The sequence below is a fragment of the Choloepus didactylus genome, chromosome 18 (genome assembly GCF_015220235.1).
Source record: "Choloepus didactylus isolate mChoDid1 chromosome 18, mChoDid1.pri, whole genome shotgun sequence".
Lineage (NCBI taxonomy): Eukaryota > Metazoa > Chordata > Mammalia > Pilosa > Megalonychidae > Choloepus > Choloepus didactylus.
This window is the reverse complement of record NC_051324.1, coordinates 19,816,014-19,842,643: the sequence shown is the minus strand read 5'-3', so window position 1 is coordinate 19,842,643 and position 26,630 is coordinate 19,816,014. Positions and strand designations below refer to the sequence as shown.

The following is a 26,630-nucleotide window of genomic DNA, read 5'->3' as shown; positions in this document are numbered from 1 at the left end:
GGTTCCTTCAGCATAAAAGGGGTGGGAAATCCAAAATTATTAAGTTACTATGTGTCATAACTTCCTTAACCACCACTTTTGACTGCAGTGATCAGTCTTCTCTCTTCCTGGGTTTATTAAATCCAGACAGAGACAATGTATAGGGGAAAAATCCCTGTTCATCAGTGGGATTAACTGTCAGACAACCCTGGACATTCATGTGGATAAAATGAGCAATCTGTACATAAGAGGTGTCCATTATCTGCTACTCCAGGACCACCACTCAAAACACCTAGGTTTTAATCATTTAGGAAATAATTTAATTTTCATATTCCATGTGCTAGATACTTTGTTAGGCTTCATGGAAAAAGCACAAATATATGAATTTATTCACCAATTTATTTAACCTATACAGAAACACTTCAACTGCCAAGTGCCTTCAACTTAATGCAGAAGCCAGAATCACACAAGAATCTTATTATACATGATGGGGGAAGTACAGCATTGGGATTCTTTGACCACATACTTCTGTGTAAAAGATGTGTCAGTGGAGGGATCAGCCCAGACAATTAGGAATTGGTCCACTAACCAAACTCAGATTGAACCAGAGCCCAGGAGGTAACAGTTGTCTACATTGGCATTGGGAGATTGTAAATTACAAAAACCTTGGGTATATTTAAGTCCCAGTGAAACCATCCCAGTGAGTGTCCTCCCCATGTGTCCCATTTTCAAAGCAGACTTTCACTGTCTCATTTGGTACACTTTATCTCTTTTCCAAACTCTTAATTACAATGCTTTTCTATTTGGTCTGTTTTTTTCTCTTTGGTTAATTCTTTTGTGGCTCATCTAACTCCATGGTGGCTTCAACTTTGTCAATGACTCTTAGATCTATGTCTTTAGGCTTGATCTGTCTTTCCCATATCCATATTCAGTTATTCTGCCAACATGTCTCATGAAGCCCCTTACTCTACATTGTCAACCCAGCCTGCTTTTTCTGAAAAGGAAAACTATAGTTTTTATCACCTCCAGAAGAATTACTGTGGAATGTTGTTCATTGTAGACATCAAGGAGTTTTTAAAATTTAATTAATTTATTAGAAAAGTTGTAGATTTACCAAGAACTCAGGCAGAAAATGCAGAGTGCTCCAAGAGGTTAGTATTCAATATTTCTTGAGTTGAATTCACATATATTTCATGGTTTCCCCACATGTGGAATGCTCACAGTCCCTCATCCAGTTTATCTCTCACCTTGACATCTGATCTTATTGATTCTTCATTTAAAAGAAATCTTATATAACCCAACACTTCTATTTCTGTCTCAATGACTTCAGTCATTTTCCACCTGAAATACTGTAATACTCCCTTAACTCCTTGACTATAGGTTTCCTCTCTTTTGATACATCTTGTAAATTAATCCATACTAATTGTGGCAGAGACTAGTAGCTGCTCACCCACATACAGGTTGTTCTCTTCTAGGACACTCAGCTACACTGCATTTCCCAGGCACCCTTGCAGTGAGGTGTGGTCATGTGACTGAGCTCTAATCAATTCATTGATGTGATCCAGTTCTGGGATTTCTCCATACTCCTCTGCAAGCTGGGTGAAAATGTCAAGGAATCACATGGTGGAAGAAGCCTGTGTCCTTGGTTCTCCATATCTTGGTGAAACACCTACCACTAAGAATACCCAAATGTGAGGCTGTCACATAGGAGAGAAATAAGTCTTTTTTTTTATTTTTCATTTTTATTTATTTTATAAATATTAATGAACACTCCCTCTTCAATATTTTTCCCACATAAGAATTTAAAAGGAAAGCACAGAATGGATGAAATTCACAGAAAATATAGTTGTCTGCAAAGAAAATTCAATGGAATCTGTAGATAAACTAACAGAGTTCAAGAAGATTTTGATATGAATCAATATTAAAAAATCAATACTTTTCCTATAGTAAGAGCAATTAGAAAATATAATTTTAAGAAAGATCACTATTGACAATAACAGTGGAAATTTAAAGGCATCTAAAAATAATTCTAATAAAAGAGATCCAAAACTCGTGTAAAAAAATTGAAAACTTTCCTGAAAGAAAAAGAAAAGAGTACCTAAATAAATGGGAGATATGTAACATTGATGGATAGAAAGTGTGGTTAAAATGTCAATTCTCCTATAATTGTTCTATGAATTTGATGCAATCCCAATCAAAATACCACAGGTGTCTTTTAAACATGAAACTTAAAAAACTGATCCTAAAACTCATGTAGGAGAATAGATACCCCAGAATAGCTAAGACAATTTGACATAAAGAAGAAAGAGGGAATAAATGCTCTATCAAGTATTGAATTGCTTTACTAGTGCTTTAGCTGTGATACCTCAGATAGTGGTGGAGGACAAGTGTGTAGGGACTGACAATTCAACCCATGTAGCAGACTAGAGAGTCTAGTAACAGATCAAGCATATATTAGAAGTTACTGTAGGACATGGGTTGGTTTTATAAAAGCTAGGATAGGATGGATTACTATTTAGTAAATTGTGCTGAGACTACTGTGTACCTATGTATACACAAATACAGAGAACAATTCTTAAAGGATTAACTGTGAAAAGCAAAACTTCAAAAATTTTAGAGGAAAAAATGTTTATGGTATCAAGATAGGAATTTATTGCTTAAGCCCTACATAAATGCACAAAACATAAGAGAAATTTTTGTAAAATTTGATTACCTTAGAATTAAAAACTTTTGTATGAAAAAGACACCCCCCCCCAAAAAAAAGAGAGGAAAGACAAGGTATGGATTGTAAGAGGTATTTGCTATACATACAACCAATAAAGGATTTATATTCAGAACACATAAGATTCTTACACAATAAAAGACCATAAGACCCAGTAGGAACTAACGAGCAAAGACTTGAAGAGGCAAGTGACAGAAGAAAAAACTGGTGTGGCCAATAAACAAAAGAATAGATACTCAAATTCTTTTGAAATGAGAGAAATGCAAATTAAAACAAATTCAATTTAATATACTTCATCTTGGAAGACATGTAAATGTCTGAGAATTTCCAGTGTTAGGGAGGAAGTGAAAATATGGAAATATATGTCCCATTGTGAGACTCTAAGTTAGTATAACCACTTTGAAAACAATTAGGCAATCTCTTGTAAAGCTGAAAATCCATACACCTCTGATTCAGCCATTTCGCTTCTAGATTAGACCTAGAGAAAGTCTAGTACATGTGATTAGAAGTATTTTACAAGTATTTTATTTGTCAGAATTCTTTAAGTATCTAACATACAAGGACTGGACAAATGTGTCATTGACCTAATGAATTCTGTACAGGGAAAATGTATGAATTCACATGGATAAATTAAAAAAACATGATGTGATGGAAATAAAGCAAGTTGCTGGAAGATAAGTACCATATCACATAATATATGTAAATGTTAATATTTAAAATAATATACAAATATGTAGCAAAAGTATCATTATTGAGTGGAAGTGTACTATCAACTTCAGGATAGAAATTTTCTCCTGGTTGACGGGAGAAAAGTAAGATTTTGGATTGGAACAAAGGAAGTTTCAACTATATCTTAAGTATTTATTTTAAAAAGTCTTTTGAGCAAATATGATAAAATGTCTTATGTTAAATCTAGATGATGAGTTCTTGTTATGTTATTCTGTTTGTGTCTCTGATGTTTTAACAGTATCATAAAAAAAGAAATTTAATTGAACATAAAGAGTTCACAGATTTGGGTGATAACTGAGTCTGGAGTGTGGCCATGCAGCCGGGAGACTCAATCATGTTACACCAAGGAAAGGAGATAGAAGGTGGCTTGAAAACAGGTTAGAATAAATGAGAATTTACTTACACCAGGAAGAGGGATCCAGGGGCCATTAGGGCTAAGAGAAAAGGATGCAATGGAAGAAAGATTTAGATTAGAGGAAGCAAAATATAGGTAGTAAGTGGATAGAAGTAGGGACAGAACTTAACAATCTTTTGCTACCTTTATTTAGTTGTCCAGGTCACTCCTCCCAGCTCATTATTTCAAGTGTCCCCTCTCTTTGATCCAATGTTGATCACCAGCCTCTCAACGTCTTGTTTGCAACTCAGGTAGTCAGCCCAGTTCTGGCAGTTTTATCTCTGCTCACCTGTACCCTATGGTCACCCACCTTCCAAGAAGGTGGCCAGTAAACAATTCATGATCCTCAATTCCATTTGGGCCCAGAAATTTCTTCTGCAATCCTTCCTCTCCCCATTTTCCACCACCGTGCACCAAAACCTCTGCCGCTCTCCTGAAACTCACCACAAAGCTCAATATCAAAAGCTCTCCCAGGATCCTGGGTGCTGCCTCCTTCATCTTTGAGAAAAAAATAAACCAACGAGGGAGTATTTCCTTAACATTCTACCCTGCACGTAATTTTCATACATGTACTTCCATCAAAAGAAAAGTACATATCCATCCAACATGCTCTCATTCCCATTCCCTTCTGTTTCCTCAGCAATTTTGCTCTCTCAGTTCTCACAGTGGCTGCATTTTCTTTCTCTCCAATATCTACCACAACTCCTTTTCCTTCCTGTTAATTGGTCACACATCATAGTTCTTTAGTCATTAAATGAGTCTTCCTTAATCTTGTGATCTTTTCTAGCCCCCTCTCCATTTCTTATCTCTGTCCTTTCTTTCTGAGGCATGCTTCTTTATAGAGGTGTCTGCTTATTGGACCAAAACCAAAATTATAAAATGTATATATGATTTTGTCTGTCTCTTAAAATGTCTCCCAGTCTACCCATCATCTAATAGTTTAAGTCCAAATTCCTTACCATGAAGACAAACTCAAGGATCAAGAGTTCAGACAAAGGAGAATAATTTAGGCAAAAATGTGTTATGTTTCTTTATCAGGATCAGGGAGTTAGGGAAAGGGGTAGATGGAAGTCAGCATGGAAAAGAATTTTGGGTTGATATTTTGAAGTTTTGAATCAAAGCAAGGACTTTATACATTTTTCATTGGTTACTAAGAATTAAATAGTGGATTTGAGTTGCACTAACCATTCCTGGTAGTAGTGATATCCAAAATTTGTTTAATATTAGCTGAGATATTTGAATATATTAATTAAATTACTGATACAGAGCAACATTTTGGAGTTATAATCTGGTGCATGGACAATCACAAGCTGATTAAAAAAATACAGCTAAAGAATGTAAGAAAAAGCAGCACCATCAAAGAAATGTTAATATAATCAGTGTGGGAAGTAAAGTAACAGAAAAGGACTCAAAGAAGGGGGTTTCTGAGCAAAGGCACATGGGGTGGAGATCCACAGGGCCTCCATTAGGGTTCGTCATGGGCAGGGATGATTCCTGCTGAGACTCTGCAGAAAGAGATAAACGAAACTTAGGCCACCAGGGAGAGGAGCAGGGGGCACAGCCACATGCCGAAGAGGCAGAGTGAGAGCCTTGAGTTCACGGGACGGACCCAGAGTCCCAGATGATGCTCATCCACCAAAATTCTCCTTCCTGGGAAGCATTTGTGTTCTGTTATCCCTTACATGAGTATGATGGTGCAGATGACAGCAGAAGATGCCAAGTGTTTCCCCTTGTATTTGGGAGCAGTAGATAAGGCCTGAGACCTGACCGCTGAGTGACTGGAGACCTCCCTAATAGTTTGAGACAGCAGTGCATTGACAATGAAGTAACTTATTTTCTGAGGAGCCATCAACAGGCACCACTGAATGTGGAGTGGAAGGTGGCTTTGTAGCTCCTAGTGGGGACACACACACACACACACACACACACACACAAGTGCATCCCTGAGGGCTAACACATGCATACAATATTACTTCAGGCATTAGAGCTTAGGACTGAGATAACATAACCAGAACTACCCTTCCTGAACCTGTTTTTATAAACAAGAGCCAAAGGAGAAAAATTATCAGGTAATGTTTAAAGCCTTGTTTTTAGCCATATTTGGTTCATTATTATGATTGTCTGTTCTGGGACATGTAAGAAGGAGTGAAATCCAGATGCTGTGACTGAGGGGAACATAAGAAGGGGAGGGTTCTATCGCCACCCCTTTGTGTTTGTCCCCATGACTCCCAACTTTGAGAACTTGGATTCTGGAGTTGGGTGAAAGTTCAAGTACCAGATTTGACATTGCCCCTCTTGGTGACTTCAGGCAATTCATTTTACTATTTTTTAAAAACTGGTAAGTGACACAGTAGTTCTACTTACCTCTTAGGGATTTTGTCAGAGTCAGAGAGGATGAATATGTCATGCAGTTGCTGACGATAGTGTCAGTTAAAAGATGGCCTTCCCTTGATATTGCTGTTATGAACTTTTTCCTCCAGTGTCCTCTGTCCCTACTAGGTGAATCTCTGTTGAGCTCTAGTGAAGTCAAAAAAGGTAAGGTCTGTGGCCTTCACTCCTCTACCGCAAATAGGGAACTGACATCCAGCTGGTCTAGCACCTGCTGGCAGTACCTTTGTGGGCATGCATGCTGGATAAAGGGTCCAGAGTTGGCCTGGAGAGTGGATCCCTACCTGGTCTTCTCTTCCTGATGTCCAGGAGACAGGACTAGGATGGTCAGGAAGGATGAGGTCTGAGATTCCCAGCCACGCAGAGGAGTGGATGTATGGTCAAGGCTGCAGTGCCGGTGCAGTGCTGAACATGGTGATGGGAGTTTAGATTCCTCCTAAAGGAAGCAGTGTGGTCAGAGTATAGAGCTAATTGGAAATATCTAACAGGTTATAAAGTCTCCCAAATGCAACTCCCCCGGGTCTGCATTCAGGCCAAGTCACAGCAATTGCTGGGACTCATTTCCACTCTCCTCTAGCTGTGCCTTCAGGGAATGCAGTGCCTGTCAGGTGTAATCATTTTGAGTGTTTTCCCCTAGCAAGATTGGTGGGAGGCTTTCCAGGGAGTGTGTCCCTAGGGTCCAAGCTTGGGTGACCTCTCTAGGATCTTTGATGAGTGTGGGCGCTGCTCCTCTGCTGTTCAGCACAAACTCCTTGGAGCTCCAAGGACTTCTGTACAATTGAGCTCCTGGCCTTTCTTCCTTCCCACGCTGAAGCCTTCCTAGTGTAAAGCGTGGCAAAGAGAAAGAATTTTACTTCACTTTTACTCTAGGATCTGACTTGAAGGGGTTAGAATGAAAGTTATACTTCCTTTTATCTAGCCTCCTTGTAGTGGTGTCCTAAATTTTTATATTCTTAGGTATAGAAAGGTTCTAGATGTTATCTTGTCCACTTCTTGTATGTGTCACTTTTATAACAGCTCAGAATAATGGTCATTGTCCTGTAATTTGGGATGTCCTGTGGTGGAGAGATCATGACCTTTCTGTAGAGGACCATCGTGAGGACTGAAGGCTGTGGTTGGGTTTGAATCACACTCTGACACTTAATAATTTGGACAGTTCTTTTTACTCACTCACCTGTACTTACTCACCTGTAAAACTGGAATGCCAACAATAATAATATTATAATAAAATCTTCATAAAGTTGTTATGCAGATCAAATGAAATAATATCTGAAGAGTTCTTAAACATAGTACACTTTGTCCGGAACATCACTTAGTAAATGTTAATTGTTGTGTCACTAACTCCTGTACTAGTCATTTAATTGTTGGAATCTCAAAATGTAATGGAGTATCCCCTTCAGGGTTTTGGAATTGTTTGGGCCCCGTGACCTCTGTTTTTCTTCCAATTTCTCCCTATGGGAATAGGAATGTTTCTCCTATAACAGTCCCTCCTTTGTATATTGGAAGCAGTAACTTGTTTTCTGGGTTTCACTGGTCCATAGACAGAGGGGGATTGTGGCCAGGACAGACCACACCCATAATCAATTTTGATGATACTTTGTACTTAGTATTGTTACCGAAGTGACTGAGGCTTTGGGATGTTGTGATGGAATGAGTGTATTTTGCTTGTGGAATGAACATGTCTTTTTGGGATCCAGAGGGTGGAATGGGGTGAGTTGATGCTATATATACCCCACAAAAACCTATTCTTAAGATAATCCATTCTTGTGGGTGTGAACCCATTTTAAGTAGGACATTGATTGTGGTGGGGACCACCTCAATCAGGTGGGGTCTTATTCCAATCCTGGAGTCCTTTATAAGAGAATGAAATCCATACAAAAAGAGAGAAATACATAGAAGCAAGAAGCTGAAATCAACAAAACCTGGAAGGGAAGGGAGAGACAAGCAGACTCTGCCATGTGCCTTGCCATGTGACAGAGGAGCCAAGGATCACCAGCAGCTGGTCTTTGAGAAAAAAGCATTGCCTTGATAATACCTTGATTTGGACATTTTCCCAGCCTGAAAACCATGAACAAATAAATTTCCATTGTTTTAGGCAGTCCATTGTATGGTATTTGCTTAAGCAGCCTAGGAAACAAAACAGACTTTGGTGTCAAGAGAGTGGTTCGACACATTAGGACACATGTCCTTATGATCCATCATGTACTCTGAGGCCATACTAATTGTAGCAGAGACCATTAGCTGCTCACCCAAATGCTGTCTTTTCCCTGGACACTCAGTTACTCTGTATTTCCCAGGCACCTTTGCAGTGTTGTGGAGTCATGTGACCAAGCTCTAGCCAATCCATTGCTGTAGTCCAGTTCCGGGCTTCCTCTAAATTTTCTTTTTTCTTTCCTGGTAAGTAGATGAAAATGGCAAGGAAGCTGAATGGGATGGTGGAGTCAGGTAGTGGAATGTGCCTATGTCTGTGGTTCTTCCTATCTTGGAGTGCCATCTGCAACCAAGAACACCTACATGGGGTTGTTCAGTGGGAGACAAATAAGAATAAGCTTATTTTTCAGATTTCATTTATTTTTTTTCATTTTTTATTTTCTCTTTCTACTGCAAACAAAAACCTCAGCCTCCCATACTTTTGCCATGTAAGAATTGTAAAGCAAGAACAAAATGGATAAAATTCACAGAGAATATGGTTGTCTGCAAAGAACATCTTAGAGAATCTGTGGTTAAACTAAAGGCGTTCAGCAAGATTTGGGGATGTAAATCAGTAAAAAATCAATACTGTTCCTATATTAAGAATAATTAGTTAGAAAATATAATTTTAAGAAAGATTCTCATTCAAAATAACAATGGAAATTTTAAACAATATAAAAATAATTCTAATTAAAGAGGTCCAAAGCCAGTATCAAAAACTCTGCCGCAGGATACACAAAGAGTACCTGAGTAAATGGGAGATATGCAATATTAATGGAAAGGAAGTCTCAGTGGGGTAAAAATATCAGTTCACCTCCAGTTAAACTATGAATGTGATGCAATCCCAATCAAAATAGCCCAAGTGTCTGTTAATCATGGAACTTCCCAAACATCTTAAAATTCATGTGGTAGTTTAGAAAACCAGGATGAGGTAAAACAATTTGAGAACAAAAATGTAAGTTATGAGTTAACTGATCAGGTATTGAAGGTTGAACTAGGGCTTTACCTGTGATATTTCAACAGTGGAGAAGGCTGGTGTAGGGACTGAGAAACACCCCACATAGCAGCTAGCGAGCCCACCACAGACCAAACATATAGTAGAAGTTAGTATGTGACATGGGTTGGTTTTATAACAGGCAGAGAAATGATGGATGGACTATTAGCAAATTGTGTTAAACCAATTGTGGACCCATATATAAACAAATACAGAAATTAATTCATAAAGGATTAACTGTGAAAAGCAAAACTTTAGAAATTTTAGAGAGATATATGTTTATGGTATCAGGTTAGGGATTGATAACCTAAGCCAGCACAAATGCACAAAGGAGAAAATACTGTAAAAATACAATCTTTTGACTATATTGTAAATAAATGACTATAAAATTCAACAAATACATTTGTATGAAAGTCATCATAAACAAGGGGAAATATAAGCTATGGACTGGAGAGAGGTATTTGCTGCACACAATCATTAAAGAATTTATATTCAGAACGCATAAGAATCTTACACACTAATAAGCAAAAGTCCAAAAACTCAGGAGGAAATAATGATCAAAGACCTGAATAGGCAAGTCACAGAAGAAGAAACTGGTATGGACAATAAAAGAATAGCTCTTCAAACTTATTAATAATGAGAGAAATGTAAATAAAAACAACAACAAAAAAGGCAGGACCACTGAAGGCTCCAACCCCCAGGAATAACCGTTAGGGTCACCCCGCTCATTCTGGTGTCACCACTTTCCCCCTAGGTTCCCAGTCTTAGTGGAACTGACTTCTCCCTGTAGTTAATAATCTCTGGGTGACATCAGCATCAGTCTGTTTTCTCTCCCTGTGTCTCAGCACCTACAAAGGAATCCCTGTATTAAATCTTCTTTGTTCAAAATACCTGGTCTTTAAACTGTACAGAATTTCTATTGGGGTGATGGTAGCACAACATTGTGAATGTAACAACAATACTGAATTATATATTTGAATGTGGTTGAAAGGGGACATTTAAAGTTATATATAGATGTTGCTAGAAAAGAAATTAAAAACAACAACAACAATGTAGGACTGTACAACACAGACAGGAATTTTAATGTAAACTGAGAAGTATAGTTAATAGTACAATTATAAAAATGTTCTTTCATCAATTGTAACTAAAGTCCCACACTAATGAAAGGTGTTAATAATAGTGGCGATACATGAGAACTTTGTATTTTCTGCATTATTTTCTTTAAACGTACATAATCTCTAATAAAAATTATATGTAAAAAATTATATACTAATACTTCAGTTAAACTGAAAACGAACAAACAAACAAACAAAAAACCCCTGGTGTTATTTCTGTTTTCTCACTGGACCCTTACTAACATACAAGATACATAGTCTTTTCGAGACTTAGTCTAAAAAGCCTTAATTTCTTCATGATGGTGTATTAGGCAGAATCAAAGGAAGATAACTAAGGCAAACAATGACTGACTTAAGATACAGGTGCCATGATTTTTATTTGCAGTTGGGGCTACAAATATACACATAGTTTCTCACTCTTATAGGAAGTATAGTAGGGACATCAAGCCCCCATGTCTGACTTTAAGGAACACAGAGGAATGATGTGAGACTGATTCAGAAGTTAAGTGTATTGAGTTTTTCCAAGAAGCTATATTTCTTCAGCTCTTCTTTTATACTACCCTCTTTGACACCTATTTTTCTCTATGGGAAATACCTTGTATCCTTTGGCCTTCTTGAATTCACCCACAACAGCAAAATTAATCTTTGTTTATTCATTATTTAAGCATAATATTGCAGGATTCATTTATTTGTTTAGCACAAATTTATTGGATAGTACTGTATGCCAGCCCTGTTGTAAGTGCTGGGTGAACAAAACAGACCCCAAACTTCACATCCTCAAGAGGACAGACAGACAATAAATAAATTCAAGTAACATCTTCTTTGGCCAACCTCGACATACTGAAATAAAATATCTCCATTCATTCCATCATTTGGTCATATACACACAAGATTCAGATGCATTTGTAATCAAATCCTTTTCCATTAAATTGTTCTCATCCTTGGTGCTTTAGAGTCTCAGAAAGCATTAAAAGGTAAATAGAATCATCTTTCAAAATCCTTGGACAAACTGTTGGCAGTGTATACTATCTCTAGGTAATTTTTACTGGCAATTAAAAATAGTAGATAATGGAAAAACTTGTACACTGTTCTAAGATGAACTCAATTCAACTCTTTAAATCATTATTCTGTTTGGAGAGGAGAGATTTATGAACAATCAATGATATATTATAAATATTTTGAAAAACATTTATAATTTTCAATGAATAGAATGAGATCATTGGGAATGGTGTTCCTTTAGGGGCTGTTTAGTGTCCTGCTGAATTAATGTCTGTGTTTAGGGAATATTATCTAAATAACCAGGGCTGGTCACCGAGAATAAATGCCTCATCTAACTTTGGCCATGCTGGAGAAACATGTAGACATCATTTTCAATAACATCATTTTACTTATTATTTGGTATGCAAATTTTCTGGCAACTCAGCTTTATTTCATGTTTTAATTAATGCAAAATGTGCCATTTCTTTATTACTTTAAAATGCAGTCTATTGGTGTGTGTTATTCTAGTGAGATTTTAAAGAGAGTCTTATGATGTTTGGAGATAGTCTAGTTTAATCAACTCTGCAATAAGATAAAAAATATCTCCTAATGTCAGTTTCTTTAAAGAGTTCAATGGATGGGTAAATAATGTCTTGTGTAATTATGTCTAATCACTGTCAGATTTCATGTCAAAGTCTGATATTTTCATTCATTCAGCCCAGTTTCCACCAATAGTGAATGGATGCACTTTATGCGACCAGCACTGTGAGAGTAACAGAGATGCATTAAGACAGCTCCTGTTCTCAGTCTTGAAAACATAGAAGCAGTGATCACACCTAATAATCTAGTGGTGGTTTGAGGCTGTATGTGCTCCAGAAAAACATGTTCTTAAATTTAATCCATTGCTGTGGATATGAACCCATCACAGGAGGGCTTTTTCATGAGGCAATTTCATTTAAGGTGTGACCCACTTCATTCAGGATGTGTCCTAATCCTATTTCTGAGGTCATTGATAAATGGAACAAATTCAGACAATGAGAGAGAAGGTCACAGCCAGAAGCTGAAATCAATGGAACTTGGAAGAGAAGAGAAAGACCAGGAGACACCACCATGTGCCTTGCCATGTGACAAGCTAAGGACCAAAGTTGGTCAGCAGCCAGTCCCAGATTACCAAAGTCTTGGGGAAAAAGTTATCACCTTGATGATGCCTTGATTTGGACATTTTCCTGGCCTGAAAACCATAAGCTAATACATTCCCATTTTTTAAGCTGGTCCATTTTATGGTATTTACTTAAGTGGCCTAGGAAACTTAAAGAAATGGTACAAATTTACATTTGAATAGTGATTTACATCCTTCAAAGTGCGAGATGATGTGATCCAATAATGGTGTGATAGAGGCAGGGCAGGTATTATTGTTCATAATATGTAGATGTGGAAGAAAATACTGAGACTTATCAAACTCTCCTCTGCTAGTCAGTGGCACAGCTGGGATGTGAACCTAAGGTTCTCGTGCTGCTGCTCTGCCAAAAAAGCAACATGGATATAGAGCGGTCATTTTGTAAGACTGCAGTCTCATCAAACTGTCACAGGATTTTAAAATAGAGGAATTTTTTGGCTGGAAAGATCAAAGCTGGCTTCCTGGAAAGGGCTAACATTGGGGCTGAATTCCCATGTGCATTCTAATTGGGGACTGTAGTGTCTCTTGCTTGCATGACCTCACATTCCTTATCAGCACCTTCTCTTGCTGAAGAGTTTCCTCAAGGCAGCCTTCATGTCCCGGTTTCTCAGACTATAGATGAAAGGATTTAACATTGGTGTCACTGCCACATACATCACAGTTATCACTGCATCCTTCAGGCTGTGACTGGTCAGAGGGCGGAAATACATGCCCATCACCGTCCCATAATACAGAGAAACAACCGTGAGGTGGGAGCCACAGGTGGAGAAGGCTTTGAGCACACCCTTGGTAGACGGAATCCGTAAGACAGTGGCAAAGACCCGAACATAGGAGATGATGATGCATATTAATGGCAAGGAGAAGACCCCAGCCCCTAGGTACATCATCTTCACATTAAAGTGGATGTCAGAACAAGACAACTTGAGCAAATTGCTAATATCACAGTAAAAGTTGGCCACTTCACTGTTGCCACAGAAGGGCAGACCAGCTGTGAGTAGAGTGTGGGGGAGGGAATTGGCGATTCCAATCATCCAAGACCCAACGACAAGCAGGAAACAAGACCTTGGGTTCATAATTGTTGTGTAATGAAGAGGGCAGCTGATGGCCACGGCTCGATCATATGCCATTACAGCTAAAATGTAGCTGTCAGTGTTAGCCAAGGAAAGCATGAAATACATTTGCGTAATGCATCCCCTGAAGGAGATGGCCCTGCTGCCCAAGAGATGGTTTGTGAGCATCTTAGGGATGGTTACAGATGAGAAAAAGATGTCAACGAGTGAGAGGTTGGCAAGGAAAAAGTACATGGGACTGTGGAGGCGAACATCAGAGCGAATGGCCAAGATGATGAGCATGTTTCCCATCAGTGTGATGGGGTAGATGAAGAGGAAGAGGATGAAGAAGAAATCTTCCTGTGCTTGCTGGCTGCTAACTCCCAGGAGGATGAAACACAGGGTAGAGGACTGGTTTTCCTTCTTCATGGTTTCTTTAATATGAAAGGGAGTGAAATGCAGAATTATTAGTGAATTTACTGTGTACAATGAGTCCATTATCCATCACTTTTGACTCCAATAATCAGCTTTCTCTTTGGCTGCATTTACTAAATCGAAACAGAGACAATACATGGGAAAAAAAAATCCCTCTTCATAAATGGGACTAACTCTCAGTCACCCCTGGATATTATGTGCAGGAAATAATCAATCTGTACATCAGAGGCACTCATTATATGCTACCCCATCACCACCACACAAACACCTAGGTTTTAATCATTTTAGAAATAATTAACTTTCCATGTCCCATGTCCTAGACACTTTGTTAGGCTCTTGAAAAATCATAAATATATGATAAATACAGTTTATTCTCACTTTTTTCAACTATAAAGACAGCTCAACTCCCAAGTACCTTAAAACTTAGTGGAGTGGCCTGAATCACACAGTAATCGTACTATACATGGCAGGGAAAGGATAATATTGGGATTCTTTGACCAAACAATCCTGTGCAAAGGATGTGTTAGGGAGGGACCAGCCCAGACAATTAGGAACTGGTCCACTGACCAAACTCAGTTTGAACCAGAGCCCGGGAGTTAACAGATGTCAACACTGCCGTTGGGAGATTGTAAATCAGAAGAACCATTGGGTTTATTTAGGTCTTAGGAAAACCAGCCCAGTGAGTTTCCTCCCCGTGTCCCATTTTCAAAGTAGACATCCACCATCTCCTTTGATTAGCTTTCTCTCTTTCCAGTCCCTTAGTCACAATGCTTTTCTCTTTGTTCTGCTATTTTTTGTTAATTATTTATTTTGGTGACTCATCTAACTCTATAGTGGCTTCGGCTAGTGCTGTGTCAATGTCTTTCAGTTGTATGTGTTTAGACTTGCTCTGTCTTTCCCATATGTTCATGTTCAGTCATCCTGCCAACATGTTTGGCCAACCCAGTGCTCCTGACATTTGACCTCAGCAAGTTCTGAGGAAACCTGTATCTTATTTATTTTTACCACCTCTGGAAAAATTAGTGTGGACTATTGTTCATTGTATGGACCAAGATGTTTTTAAAATTTATTTCCTTTTGTTAGAGAAGTTGTAGGTTTATAGAATAAACATGCAGAAAATACAGAGGGCACCAAGAAGTTATCATTCAACATTTCTTGAGTTGAATTCATGTGTATTGCATGGTTTCCCAACATATGTGATGCTCATAGGACCATTCACTCTGTTCATCCATCACTTCTACATTTGATCTTTTTGATTTTTCATTTAAAAGAAATCTTTTCTAACTCAACATTTGTATTTACTATTTCATTGCTTTAGCTTAGACCATCATCATTTTCTACCCAGAATATTATATTGCTCCCTTAATTGCTTGAATACACTTTCCCTTCTTTTTGATCGATCTTATAATCTCAGTCCATACCAAATGCAGATTGTTCTCTTCTTCCTGGACACTCAGCTACCCTTCATTACCCAGGCAACCTTGCAGTGAGATATGGTCATGTGACCAAGTCTACTGATGGATTGACATGCTCCTGTTCTGTGTTTGCACCATATTTTCTTTCCCTTTCTACCAGCTGGATGCAAATGGCAAGGAGTCAGTCATGTGGTGGAATGAGTCTGTGTGATTCCCCCTACATAACTTGTAGTTCCACCTACTACCAAGGGGACCCACTTTGGGCTTTTACAAAGGAGAGAAATTAACCTTTTTACTTTATATTTTATTTCTTTATTTGATTGTTACAAGCAAACACTCTCCCTTCCATATTTTGGCCATACAAGAATTGGAATGGAAAGTTCATAATGGATAAAACTCATGCACCATATGGTTGTCTGAAAATAAAAAATCCAGGGGAATGTGTAGAGTTTTAAACTGAGAGATTTCTGCAGGATTTGAGGATGTGAATCAACAATAAAAAATCAAAATTGTCCCTGTATTAAGAATAATAGTTAGAAAATACATTTTGAGGAAAGGTCCCCATTCACAATAACAATGCAAATTTTAAGGCACCTGAAAATAATTCTAACAGGAGATCCAAGACCACTATCAAAAAAATTACAAAATTTTACTACAGGTAAAAGGATATGTAAATGAATGGGAGATACACAACGTCATAGTTAGAAGCACTCAATGTGGTAAAAATGTCAATTCTTCTGCAATTAATCTATGAATTTGATCAATCCCAACCAAAATTCTAATGTTGTCTTTTAAACATGGAACTTAAACCTATCCTTCTAAAATTCATGTAGGAGAGTAGAGAGAAAAGAATAGCATAGAGAATTTGAAGAGAAAGAATAAGGAGTGAAGAATTGCCCTCTCATGTATTGAAGTGTTTTATTAGGGCTTTAGCTGAGATAATTCAAACAGTGGAGCAGGACAGCTGGAGGGACTGACAACTGCCCCATGTAACACACTAGTGAGCCCACCACAGACAGAGTATATATTACAAGTTAGTATATGGCATAGTTGCTTTGGTAACAGGGAAGGAAAAAATGGATTGGCTGGTAAATTATGCTGGGACAATTGGGTACCCATATGTAAATAATCATAGAAAACAATTTCTAAAGGATTAATTGTGAAGAGAAAAATTTCAACCATTTTAGAGGAGAATAGATTTATGTTATCATGGTAGGAACTGATTTCTTCATCCCCACACACAAGCACAAACCCTAAGAGAAATTATTGTAAAATTTGACTACATTAAAATTAATAGCATTTGTTTAAAAATGTCACTGCAAAGAAGGTGTAAAATCAAGGTATGGTCTCTAAGAGGTATTTGCTACACATACAACCTTTAAAGGATTTACATTCAGAAAATGTAAGTCTTAGGAAATAATAAGAAAAAGACCAAAACCCCTGTAGGAAATAATGAGCAAATACTTGAAGAGGCAAGTGATAAGACGAGATACTTTATGGCCAAGAAACAAATGAATAGATGTTCAATCTCATTAGAAATGGAGAAATGCAAATTAAACAAAATCAGTTTAACATCCTCCATCTTTTAACAAATGTAAAAGTCTGAGAATTTCACATGGAAAAATGGAAAATGATATGACTTACTGATGGAATTCTAGATTAGTAGAACCACTTTCAAAAGAATTAGGCAACCTCGCTTAAAGCTGAGAATTCATGTACCTCTGAAACCACATTTCACTTCTAGATTAGACCCTAGAGAAATTCTAGCATATTGGTCCGGAAGATGTTCACAAGGATGTGTATTGTCATACAGAATTCTTACAAATCTTTTAACAAATGAGGAATGGATGAATAAATTGTATCATTTTCATAAGAATGAATTCTGGACAGGGTTAAAATGAATGAATTCACATGGATAAATTAATAAAATATAATGTGTTGAAAATAAAGGAAGTTGCTGGAAGAGAAATACTGTATCACATAATATATGTAAATGTTAATATTTAAAATAATGCACACATATGTAGCAAAAATATAATTCTTGAATGGAAGTATACTATGAACTTGAGGACAGCTGTTATCTGTGGTTGAGAGGGGAAAAGAAAGATTTGGATTGGAACAAAGGAGGTCTCAACTGTATCCTTAGTGTTTATTTTAAAAGATCTTTCTGTTTTGATAAAATTTTAGATATGTTAAATCTAGATGATGAGTTCTTGTGTTATTCTGTTTGTCTTTGTGATGTTTTAACAATATCATAAAAGAGAAATTTAATTGAACAAAAAAGATTTCACAGGTTTGGGGGATAACTGAGTCCAGAGTGTGGCCTTGAGCCGGGAGACTCAATCATGTTACACTGAGGAGAGGAGATAGAGGGCAGCTTGTAAACAGGTTAGAATAAATGGGAGTTTATTTACACCAGGAAGAGGGATCCAAGGGCCATTATGTCAGGTAAGAGATATGGATGCAATGGAAGAAAGATTCAGATTAGAGGAGGGAAGATAGTAAGGGGATGGAAGTTGGGATAGAACTTGACAATCTTTTGCTACCTTTATTTAGTTGTCCAGACCACACTCCTCCCAGCTCATTATTTTGAGTGCCCCCTCTCTTTAACCCAGTGATGATCTCTAGCCTCTCAATCTCTTGTTTGCAACTCAGATAGTGAGCCCAGTTCTGGAAGTTGTCTCTTTCCCCATCTGGTCATCCCTCTTCCAACATAGCCTCAACATAAGACAATCTGTGCATATTTTCATTTCCCTATTCCATCTGCCCCCAGAAATTTTTTCTGCAATCCTGCTTCTCTACATTACCCACTGCCATGCATCAAAAGCTTTGCCACTCACCTGAAACTCCTGGGTGTCCCTTCCCTTGTTACTGAGAAACATTTCTCCAGTGAGGGAACACTCCCTTTACATTCTCCTCTGCACATAGTTTCCACAGCCTCCTTCCTTCAGAAGAAAAGTGTTTATCTATCCAGTATGCTCTCATTCTCTTTCCCTGTGTTTCTTCTGCAGTTTTGCATCATCAATTCTCAGTGGCTGCCTTTTCTCTTTCTCCATTATCTACCTCAACTTCTTTTCCTTCCCACTAACTGATCAACATATTATAGACTGTCAATTATGAAATGAGTCTTCCTTAATCTTGTAACCCCCTGTAGCTACCACCCCACATCTTAGCTCTGTCCTTCCTTTTTCAGGCAGCCTACTTCTTAGAGATGTCTGCTTACTGCCATAATTATAGTTATAAAATGTAATTGGTTTGTGTCTGTCTCTTAAAGTGACTCCCTATCTGCCTATCAGCTCATAGTTGAAGTCCAAATTATCACAGGGAAAAACTCAAGGACAAAGAGTCCAGAGAATGGAGAATAAATTTAGGTAAAAAAGTGTTGTATATCTTTATCACAAGCATAAGAGTCAGGCATAGGAGCAAGCGGAAAACAGCCTGAAAGAGAATTTTGGGTGAATATTTTGGGAGTTTTGAGCCCTAGCAAGGACTTTGGACATGTTTTAAGTTGGTACTGAGTTAATGTAGTGGATATGGGTTGCATAAATGATTTCTAGTAATAGAGAGATGCAATTTTTTGTTTAATATAAATGACATATGTAGACATATAAAATAAATTAGTGATGTTAGAGAAACATTTTAAAGTGATAATCTGTGCAAGGACAATCACAAATTGCTTAACAAAAAAAGACAGTTAAAGAATGTAAGAAAAAGCAGCTCCAGAAATGAAATGTTTGATAAAATCAGTGTGGGAGGTAAAGAAACAAAAAGGGACTCAGAGAAGGGGGGTTTCTGAGCACAGGGACATGGCGTGGAGATCCACAGTGCCCAAGTCAGGGTTTGTCACGGGCAGGGATGATTTCTGCTGAGAATCTGCAGAAAGAGGTAAAAGAACCATAGGCTGCCAAGGAGAGGAGCAGGGGGCACAGCCACATGGCGAAGCTGCAGAGTGAGAGCCTTGAGTTCACTGGACAGTGCCCAAGTCTCAGGCAATGCTCCGCCACTAAAATTCTCCTTCATGGAAAGCGTTTGTGTTCTGTTAACCCTCACATGAGTTCGATGGTGCAGATGACAATTTTGCAGGGACGGAAGAGGCCAAGTGTTTCCCCTTAGCATGTGGGGGCAGCCGATAAGGTCTAAGTCATGACCTCTGAGTTACTGGAGACCCCCCTGATAGTTTGAAGCAGCAGTGCATTGACAGTGAAGTAACTTATTTTCTGAAGAGCCACCTACAGCCACGATTAATTATGGAGTGGAAGGTGGCTTTGTAGCTCCTCTCTTAAGGGCAAATACACAGAGCCTAACACGTATGTCCAATGGCACACACACACTAAATATTACTTCAGGAGCCAGAGTTTAGTAGTGAGATAACTGAACCAGTACTACCCCTTCATGATCTTGTTTTTGTAAACAAGAGCTCAAGGAGCAGAATTGTCAGATTAGATCTATAGCTTTGTTTCAGTGTTCCTAGCTTCATCATTTTCGTTGCTGGTGCTAGAATGTGTAAAAGGAGGGAAATCTGGGTGGTCCAACTTTGGAGGGGGACAAGAGGAGGGTTTCTCTCCTCACCTCTTTTGTGTTTATCTCCCTGTCTCCTTAAATTTGGCAACTTGGGTTCTGGTGTTATGTTAAGATTCTTGGCTTTGACCTGTCTTGGTGACTTTAGGCAAGACTTTTCATTTCACTGTTCTTTTCAACTGATACAACAACATAACAGTTCTACTTACCCCCTGGGGTTTTGTCAAGGCCAAAGGAGATAACGTATGTCATGCAGTTGCTGGCACATAATAAGTGCTAGTCACAAGCTAGCTACCCTCTGATACTGCTTTGATGAAGATTCATTTCTTCCATGTCCTCTGTCCTTACCAGGTGAGTCTGTTCTGAGCTCAAGTGAAGTCAAAAAAGTTTAGGTCTGTGGGGAACTGACAGCCAGCTGGTCTAGCACTGGTTGGCAGTAACTTTGAGGGGATGCATGCTGGATAAAGGGCCCAGAGTTGGCTTGGAGAGCAGATCCCTGCCTGGTCTTCTCTTCCTGATGTCCAGGAGACAGGACTGGGATGGTCGGAAAGGTCAAGGTCTGAGATTCCCAGCCGTGCAGAGGATTGGGTGTGTTGGTCAAGGCTGCAGTGCCGGTGCAGTGTGTGGACATGGAGATGGGAGTTTAGATGCCTCCTCAAGGAAGCAGTGTGGTCAGAGCATAGAGCTAATTGGAAATATCCACCAGATTATAAAGTCTTTCAAATGCAACTCCCCTGGGTCTGCATTCTGTCCAAGTCACAGCAATTGCTGTGACTCATTTTAACAGGCCTCCAGACGTTCCCTCAGGGAACATAGTGCCTGTCAGGAATAATCACTTCCAGAGGTTTTTCCTGAGCAAGGATGGACTAGAGGGTTTCCGGGAGAGTGTGTCCCCAGGGTCCAAGCTCTGAATGGCTTTTCTAGGATCTTCGATGAGTGTGGGCACCGCTCCTCTGCTGTTCAGCGCAAACTCTTTGGAGCTCCAAGGACATCAGTAGAATTGATCTCCTGGCCTTTCTTCCTCCCCATGCTGAAGCCTTTCTGGTGTTAAGTCTGGCAAAGAGAACAAATTTTATTTCACTTTTACTCTAGGATCTGACTTGAGGGTGTTTGGTTGGGAGTTATACTTCCTTTTATCTAGCCTCCTTATAGCGGTGTCCTAAATTTTTATGATCTTAGAGATAGAAAGGTTCTAGATGTTATCTTGTCAACTTCTTGTATGCATCACTTTTATAACAGCTCAGAATAATGGTTATTGTCCTATAATTTGGGATGTCTGGTGGAGAAGGTCATGGCCTTTCTGTAGAGGACCATCGTGAGGAATGTGAGCTGTGGTTGGACAGTTCTTTTACTTACTCACCTGCACTTAGTCACCTGTAAAACTGGAATGCCAAAAACAGCAATAATATTAAAATAAAATCTTCATAAATTTGTTATGTAGATCAAATGATATAATATCTGAAAAGTTCTTAAACGCAGTTCACTTTGTTTTGAACATCACTTAGTAAATGGTAATTGTTCTTCAGTACCTCCTCTTATTTTTGCCATTTAATTGCTGGAATCTTAAAATCTATGGAGTATGCCCTTCCATAATTTTGCCATATAAGAATTGTAAAGAATGAACAAAATGGATAATATTCACAGAGAATATCATTGTCTGCAAAGAAAATCTGAAGGAATCTGTAATTAAACTAAAGGAGTTCAGCAAGATTTGGGGATATAAATCAATATTAAAAAATCAATACTGTTCCTATGTTAACAATAATTAGTTAGAAAATATAATTTTAAGAAAGACTCCCATTCAAAATAACAATGGCAATTTTAAAGAATCTAAAAATAATTCTAATAAAAGAGGTTCAAAGCCAGTATCAAAAAATTACAAAACTGTGCTGCAGGATATGGAAAGAATACCTAAATATATGGGAGATATGCAATGTTAATGAATAAGAAGTCTTAATGGGGTAAAAATGTCAATTCTCCTCCACTTAAACTATGAATGTGATGCAATCCCAATCAAAATAGCAAAAGTGTCTGTTAATCATGGAACTTCACAAACATCTTAAAATTTGTGTGGAAGTTTAGAAAGCCAAGATGAGGTAAGACAATTTGAGGACAAAAATGATGAGGAAGGAATTAACCGATTAAGTGTTGAAGGTTGAACTAGGGCTTTACCTGTGATATTCCAACAGTGGAGAAGGAATGCCCCACATAGCAGACTAGCGAGCCCACCACAGACCAAACATATAGTAGATGTTAGTATATAACATGGCTTGGTTTTATAAAAGGCAGAGAAAGGATGGACTGACTATATAGTAAATTGTGCTAAACCAATTGTGTACCCATATATAAACAAATACAGAAATCAATTCCTAAAGGATTAATTTTGAAAAGCAAAACTTCGGGAAATTTAGAGAGATACACATTTATGGTATCAGGTTAGGGATTGTTTTCTTAAACCAGCACAAATGCATAAAACATAAGAGAAAATACTGTAAAATTTGACTATATTGTAAAAAAAATGACTATAAAATTTGATAAATACATTTGCATTAAAGTCATTATAAAAAAGGGGAAATATAAGGTATGGACTGGAGAGAGGTATTTGCTGCACACAATCAGTAAAGAATTCATATTCAGAACACATAAGAACCTTACACACTAATAAGCAAAAGTCCAAAAACTCAGGAGGAAATAATGATCAAAGACCTGAATAGGCAAGTCACAGAAGAAGAAACTGATATAGCTCATCAACAAAAGAATAGCTCTTCAAATTTATTAATAATGAGAGAAATGTAAATAAAAACAACATTCAATTTAACATTGTTCATCTTGGAACACATGTATAAATCTGATGATTTCATGTGTTTGGAGGAAATGGAAAAATGGGAACTCATATGCCCTAGAAATGGGACTTTAAATTAGTATTTCCACTTTGGAAACAATTAGGCAATCCCTCATAAAGCTAAAAATTCATACCCTCTGACCCAGCCATTTCAATGCCAGATTAGGCCCTAGAGAAACTCTAGCACACAGGGGCTAGAAGATATTGACAAGAATGTGTATTGTCATCCAGAATTCTTACAAAGCATCAAAGAGCTGAGGAATGGATGACAAAGTGTGTAATTTACTAATTAATGAATTCTGCACAGTTAAAATGAATGAATTCACATGTATGAATTAAAATTATATAATGTTGTCCCGGCCCGCGGGACGTTCAACGGAAGCTCCGAGTCCTGTGAGGGAGGAATGGTATGGGACAAGAGACACGAGGAATGACAGCAAGACAAAGATTCTGATCAAGCTGCAAAACTTTATTGAAGAGGCAGGGTATATATGCCCTGGAGGGAGAGGGGGTGGCTAATAAGGACAGGTAGCGGTCTGGGATTGGTGATTGCTGTTGCTAGGGTGGATGGCCAATGGGTGGCTACTGTTTAGGCGCAAACTACTAGCTACTGCTTAGGCGGGAACTACTGTTACTTCCTTGAAGAAGGCTAATTATAGCTTAAGCTGTTCTTGCATCAGCCCTGGTGGCCATGTTGCATGTTACCGGCATCGCTGAAGGTGAATATTATATATGCTACCTTAATTGTCCCCAACATAATGTGATGGAATTAAAGCAAGTTGCTGGAATACATATACCAGTATTACACAAAATCTGTAAATGCTGATATTTAAAATAATACACATGTATACTAAAAGTATAAATCCTGATTTTGATCATGCTATCATCTCCTGGCCTTCCTTCCTGTCCATGCTGAAGTCTCTTTGGTGTTATGTGTTGTAAAGAAAAAGAATTTCATTTCACTTTTGTTCTAGGATCTGACTTGAGGAGGATTAGGGTAGGAGAGATTTTTAGGTTCTTAGAGAGGGAAGGGGTCTAGATGTTGTGAGGTTCACTTCTTATATGTTTTCCTTTTATAACATCCCAGAATAACGGTCATTATCCTATAATTTAGCATGTCCTGTGGGCGAGAGCTCCTGACCTTTCTGAGAGGATCATGGTGAAGACTGTGAGCCATGGTTGGATTTGAATCAGGTTCTGACATTATTAACTTGGACAGTTATTTTACTTATTCATCTGTAACACAGGAATAACAACAACAAAAATAACATAATCTTCATAAGGTTTTTTTTTTAAATTTTATTTTGAAATAGATTCAAAGTTATAGGAACAGTTGCAAAAACAATACTAACCCCATACACAGAATTTCATCATACCCTGACCCCCCTCCCCTGATAGCTCAATCCATCAACCTTAACATGCTGTCACATCGCTATTTCTTTCCCTCCCTCCCTCCCTATCATCCATCATCTATTGCTCTGTCTTCTGAACATATGGGAGCTAGCTGCACACATCCTTGAACATACACTATAATTCACGTATACACTTCCCATGAACAAGAACATTCTTTTATGGACTCCCATTAAGCTCAGCTAAGAAGTACAAGAGATTCAACAATGATACAAAGCTTACATTCTATATTTCCTTTTCCTTATGTCTCAACTGTGTCCCTTTGAGCCACCTGTCCTCTATCCTCCTGTCCCATCCAAGTTCATCCTTAGTATTCAATTGTCATCTAGTTAGACTGACTTTTTTTTTTTTTCAGTTGTGGAAACATATACAGCCTAAATATTCCCATTCCACTCCCTCCCTAGCCTTTCATTAGTGGGATTAATCACGTTTAGAATGTTGTAATGCTCTTTCCCACCATCCATTACTAGAAATTTCCCTTCACCTCAAACAGCAACCCTACACTCATTTCTTAACTCCCCATTGCCTCTTCCCCCATTTCTCTTAACCCAAACTCTACTTTTCATCTCTATGGTTATATTCTCTGATAATTTCTTTGTGTTTACTGTGGGGCTTAAAATTAACCTCTTAAATCCATATCAATCTTGGTTTTCTTTGATACCACCTTCACTTCAGTAGGACACATAAACTATGTTCCTATATTCCTTCATTCCCCCACCTTTATATAGTTGTCTAAAATTACATATTTTACATTGAGTTCAAAACCACTGATTTGTCCTTAGAGTTTGTGTATTTTATATCATGTATGAAGTAACTAGTGGAATTACAGTTCAAAAATTATTGACTTCTATTTGTATTCCATTGTGGTTGGAGAATGTGCTTTGAGTATATTCAATGTTTTTTTTTAAATTTCTTGAGGCTTGTTTTATGTCCCAGCTTATGGTCCCTTCTCGAGAAAGATCTGTGATCACTAGAGAAAAGTGAGTGTCCTGGTGATTTGGGATGTAAGGTACTATATATGTCTGTTAAAATTCTCTATATCTCTTTCTCCTTTCCCTGTCTCTCCTCCAGCAGGGCTCCCCTCAGAATCTGAAGTAGGGCAGGTCTTTCATCAGCAAAGTCTCTCAGCATTTGTTTGTCTGTGAAAAATTTAAGCGCTCCCTCAAATTTGAAGGAGAGTTTTGCTGGATAAAGTATTCTTGGTTGGAAACTTTTCTCTCTCAGAGTTTTAAATATGTCATGCCACTGCCTTCTCGCCTCCATGGTTGCTGCTGAGTAGTCACTACTTAATCTTATGTTGTTTCCTTTGTATGTGGTGAATTGCTTCTCTCTTGCTGCTTTCAGAACTTGCTCCTTCTCGTCAGTATTTGACATTTGTCAGTATTTGGATTTATTCTATTTGGAGTTCGCTGGGCATTTATGCTTTGTGTATTTATATTGTGTAGAAGGTTGGGGAAGTTTTCCCCAACAATTCTTTGAATACTCTTTCTAGACCTTTACCCTTCTCTTCCCCTTCTGGGACACCAATGAGTCTTAAGTTTGGATGTTATATTTTATCTATTGGATCCCTGAGATCCATTTCGATTTTTTTGATTTTTTTCTCCATTCCTTCTTTTGTTCTTTCATTTTCTGTTCTGTGGGCTTCTAGGACACTGAGATGTTGTTCGGCTTCCTCTAGTCTTGTATTGTGAATATCCAGAGTCTTTTTAATTTGGCCAACAGTTTCTTTTATTTCCATAAGATCTTCTATTTTTTTATTTACTCTTGCCATGTCTTCTTTATGCTCTTCTAGGGTCCTCTTTATGCAGCTTATATCCTGGGCCATGGTCTTCTTGATGTCCTTTAAATCCTTTGCCATGTTTTCGTTCCTTGATTGTAGATCTTTGATTAATTTTGCGAGGTATAGTGTATCTTCTGAAATTTTGGTTTGTGTGTTTGTAGTTGGATTCTCCATATCTTCTGGTTTTATCATATGCATTAAGATTTTCTGTTGTTTTTGGCCTCTTGGCATTTGTTTTGCTTGATAGGGCTCCTTCAAGTTGTAAAGAAGAAGGGATATTGATCTAATTTTTCAGGAACACAGTTTGGTGACGTATACTTTCTCTAACTAACCAGCAGATGGCGTCTGTGAGTCACCTATATCCCTCTAGTCAGTTCTCAACCTTTTTTCCGCTTTGTGTGGGGAAATGATTCTTGTGGGTTCAGTTGGAGAGCTCAGTTTGGGTGTGTTGCTGGAGCTGTCCGCCCTGAATGTGGGGCGTGTGTATGGGTAGCCAGGGAGGAAGGGCAGTTCTA

At 38.2% G+C, this 26,630-nt stretch overlaps 1 protein-coding gene across 1 annotated transcript; it reads right to left on the bottom strand.

Moving 5' to 3' along the window:
- Positions 1 to 13,217: 13,217 nt before the first annotated feature.
- Positions 13,218 to 14,144, bottom strand: LOC119514681 (olfactory receptor 1A1-like). Its single transcript, XM_037810467.1, has one exon. The coding sequence runs from the start codon at positions 14,142 to 14,144 to the stop codon at positions 13,218 to 13,220; it is 927 nt and encodes a 308-aa protein (XP_037666395.1).
- Between the last annotated feature and the right edge of the window lie 12,486 nt (positions 14,145 to 26,630).

Excerpts from the sequence above, each read along its gene's own strand:
- LOC119514681 (XM_037810467.1), bottom strand. The coding sequence starts at position 14,144 with ATGAAGAAGGAAAACCAGTCCTCTACCCTGTGTTTCATCCTCCTGGGA.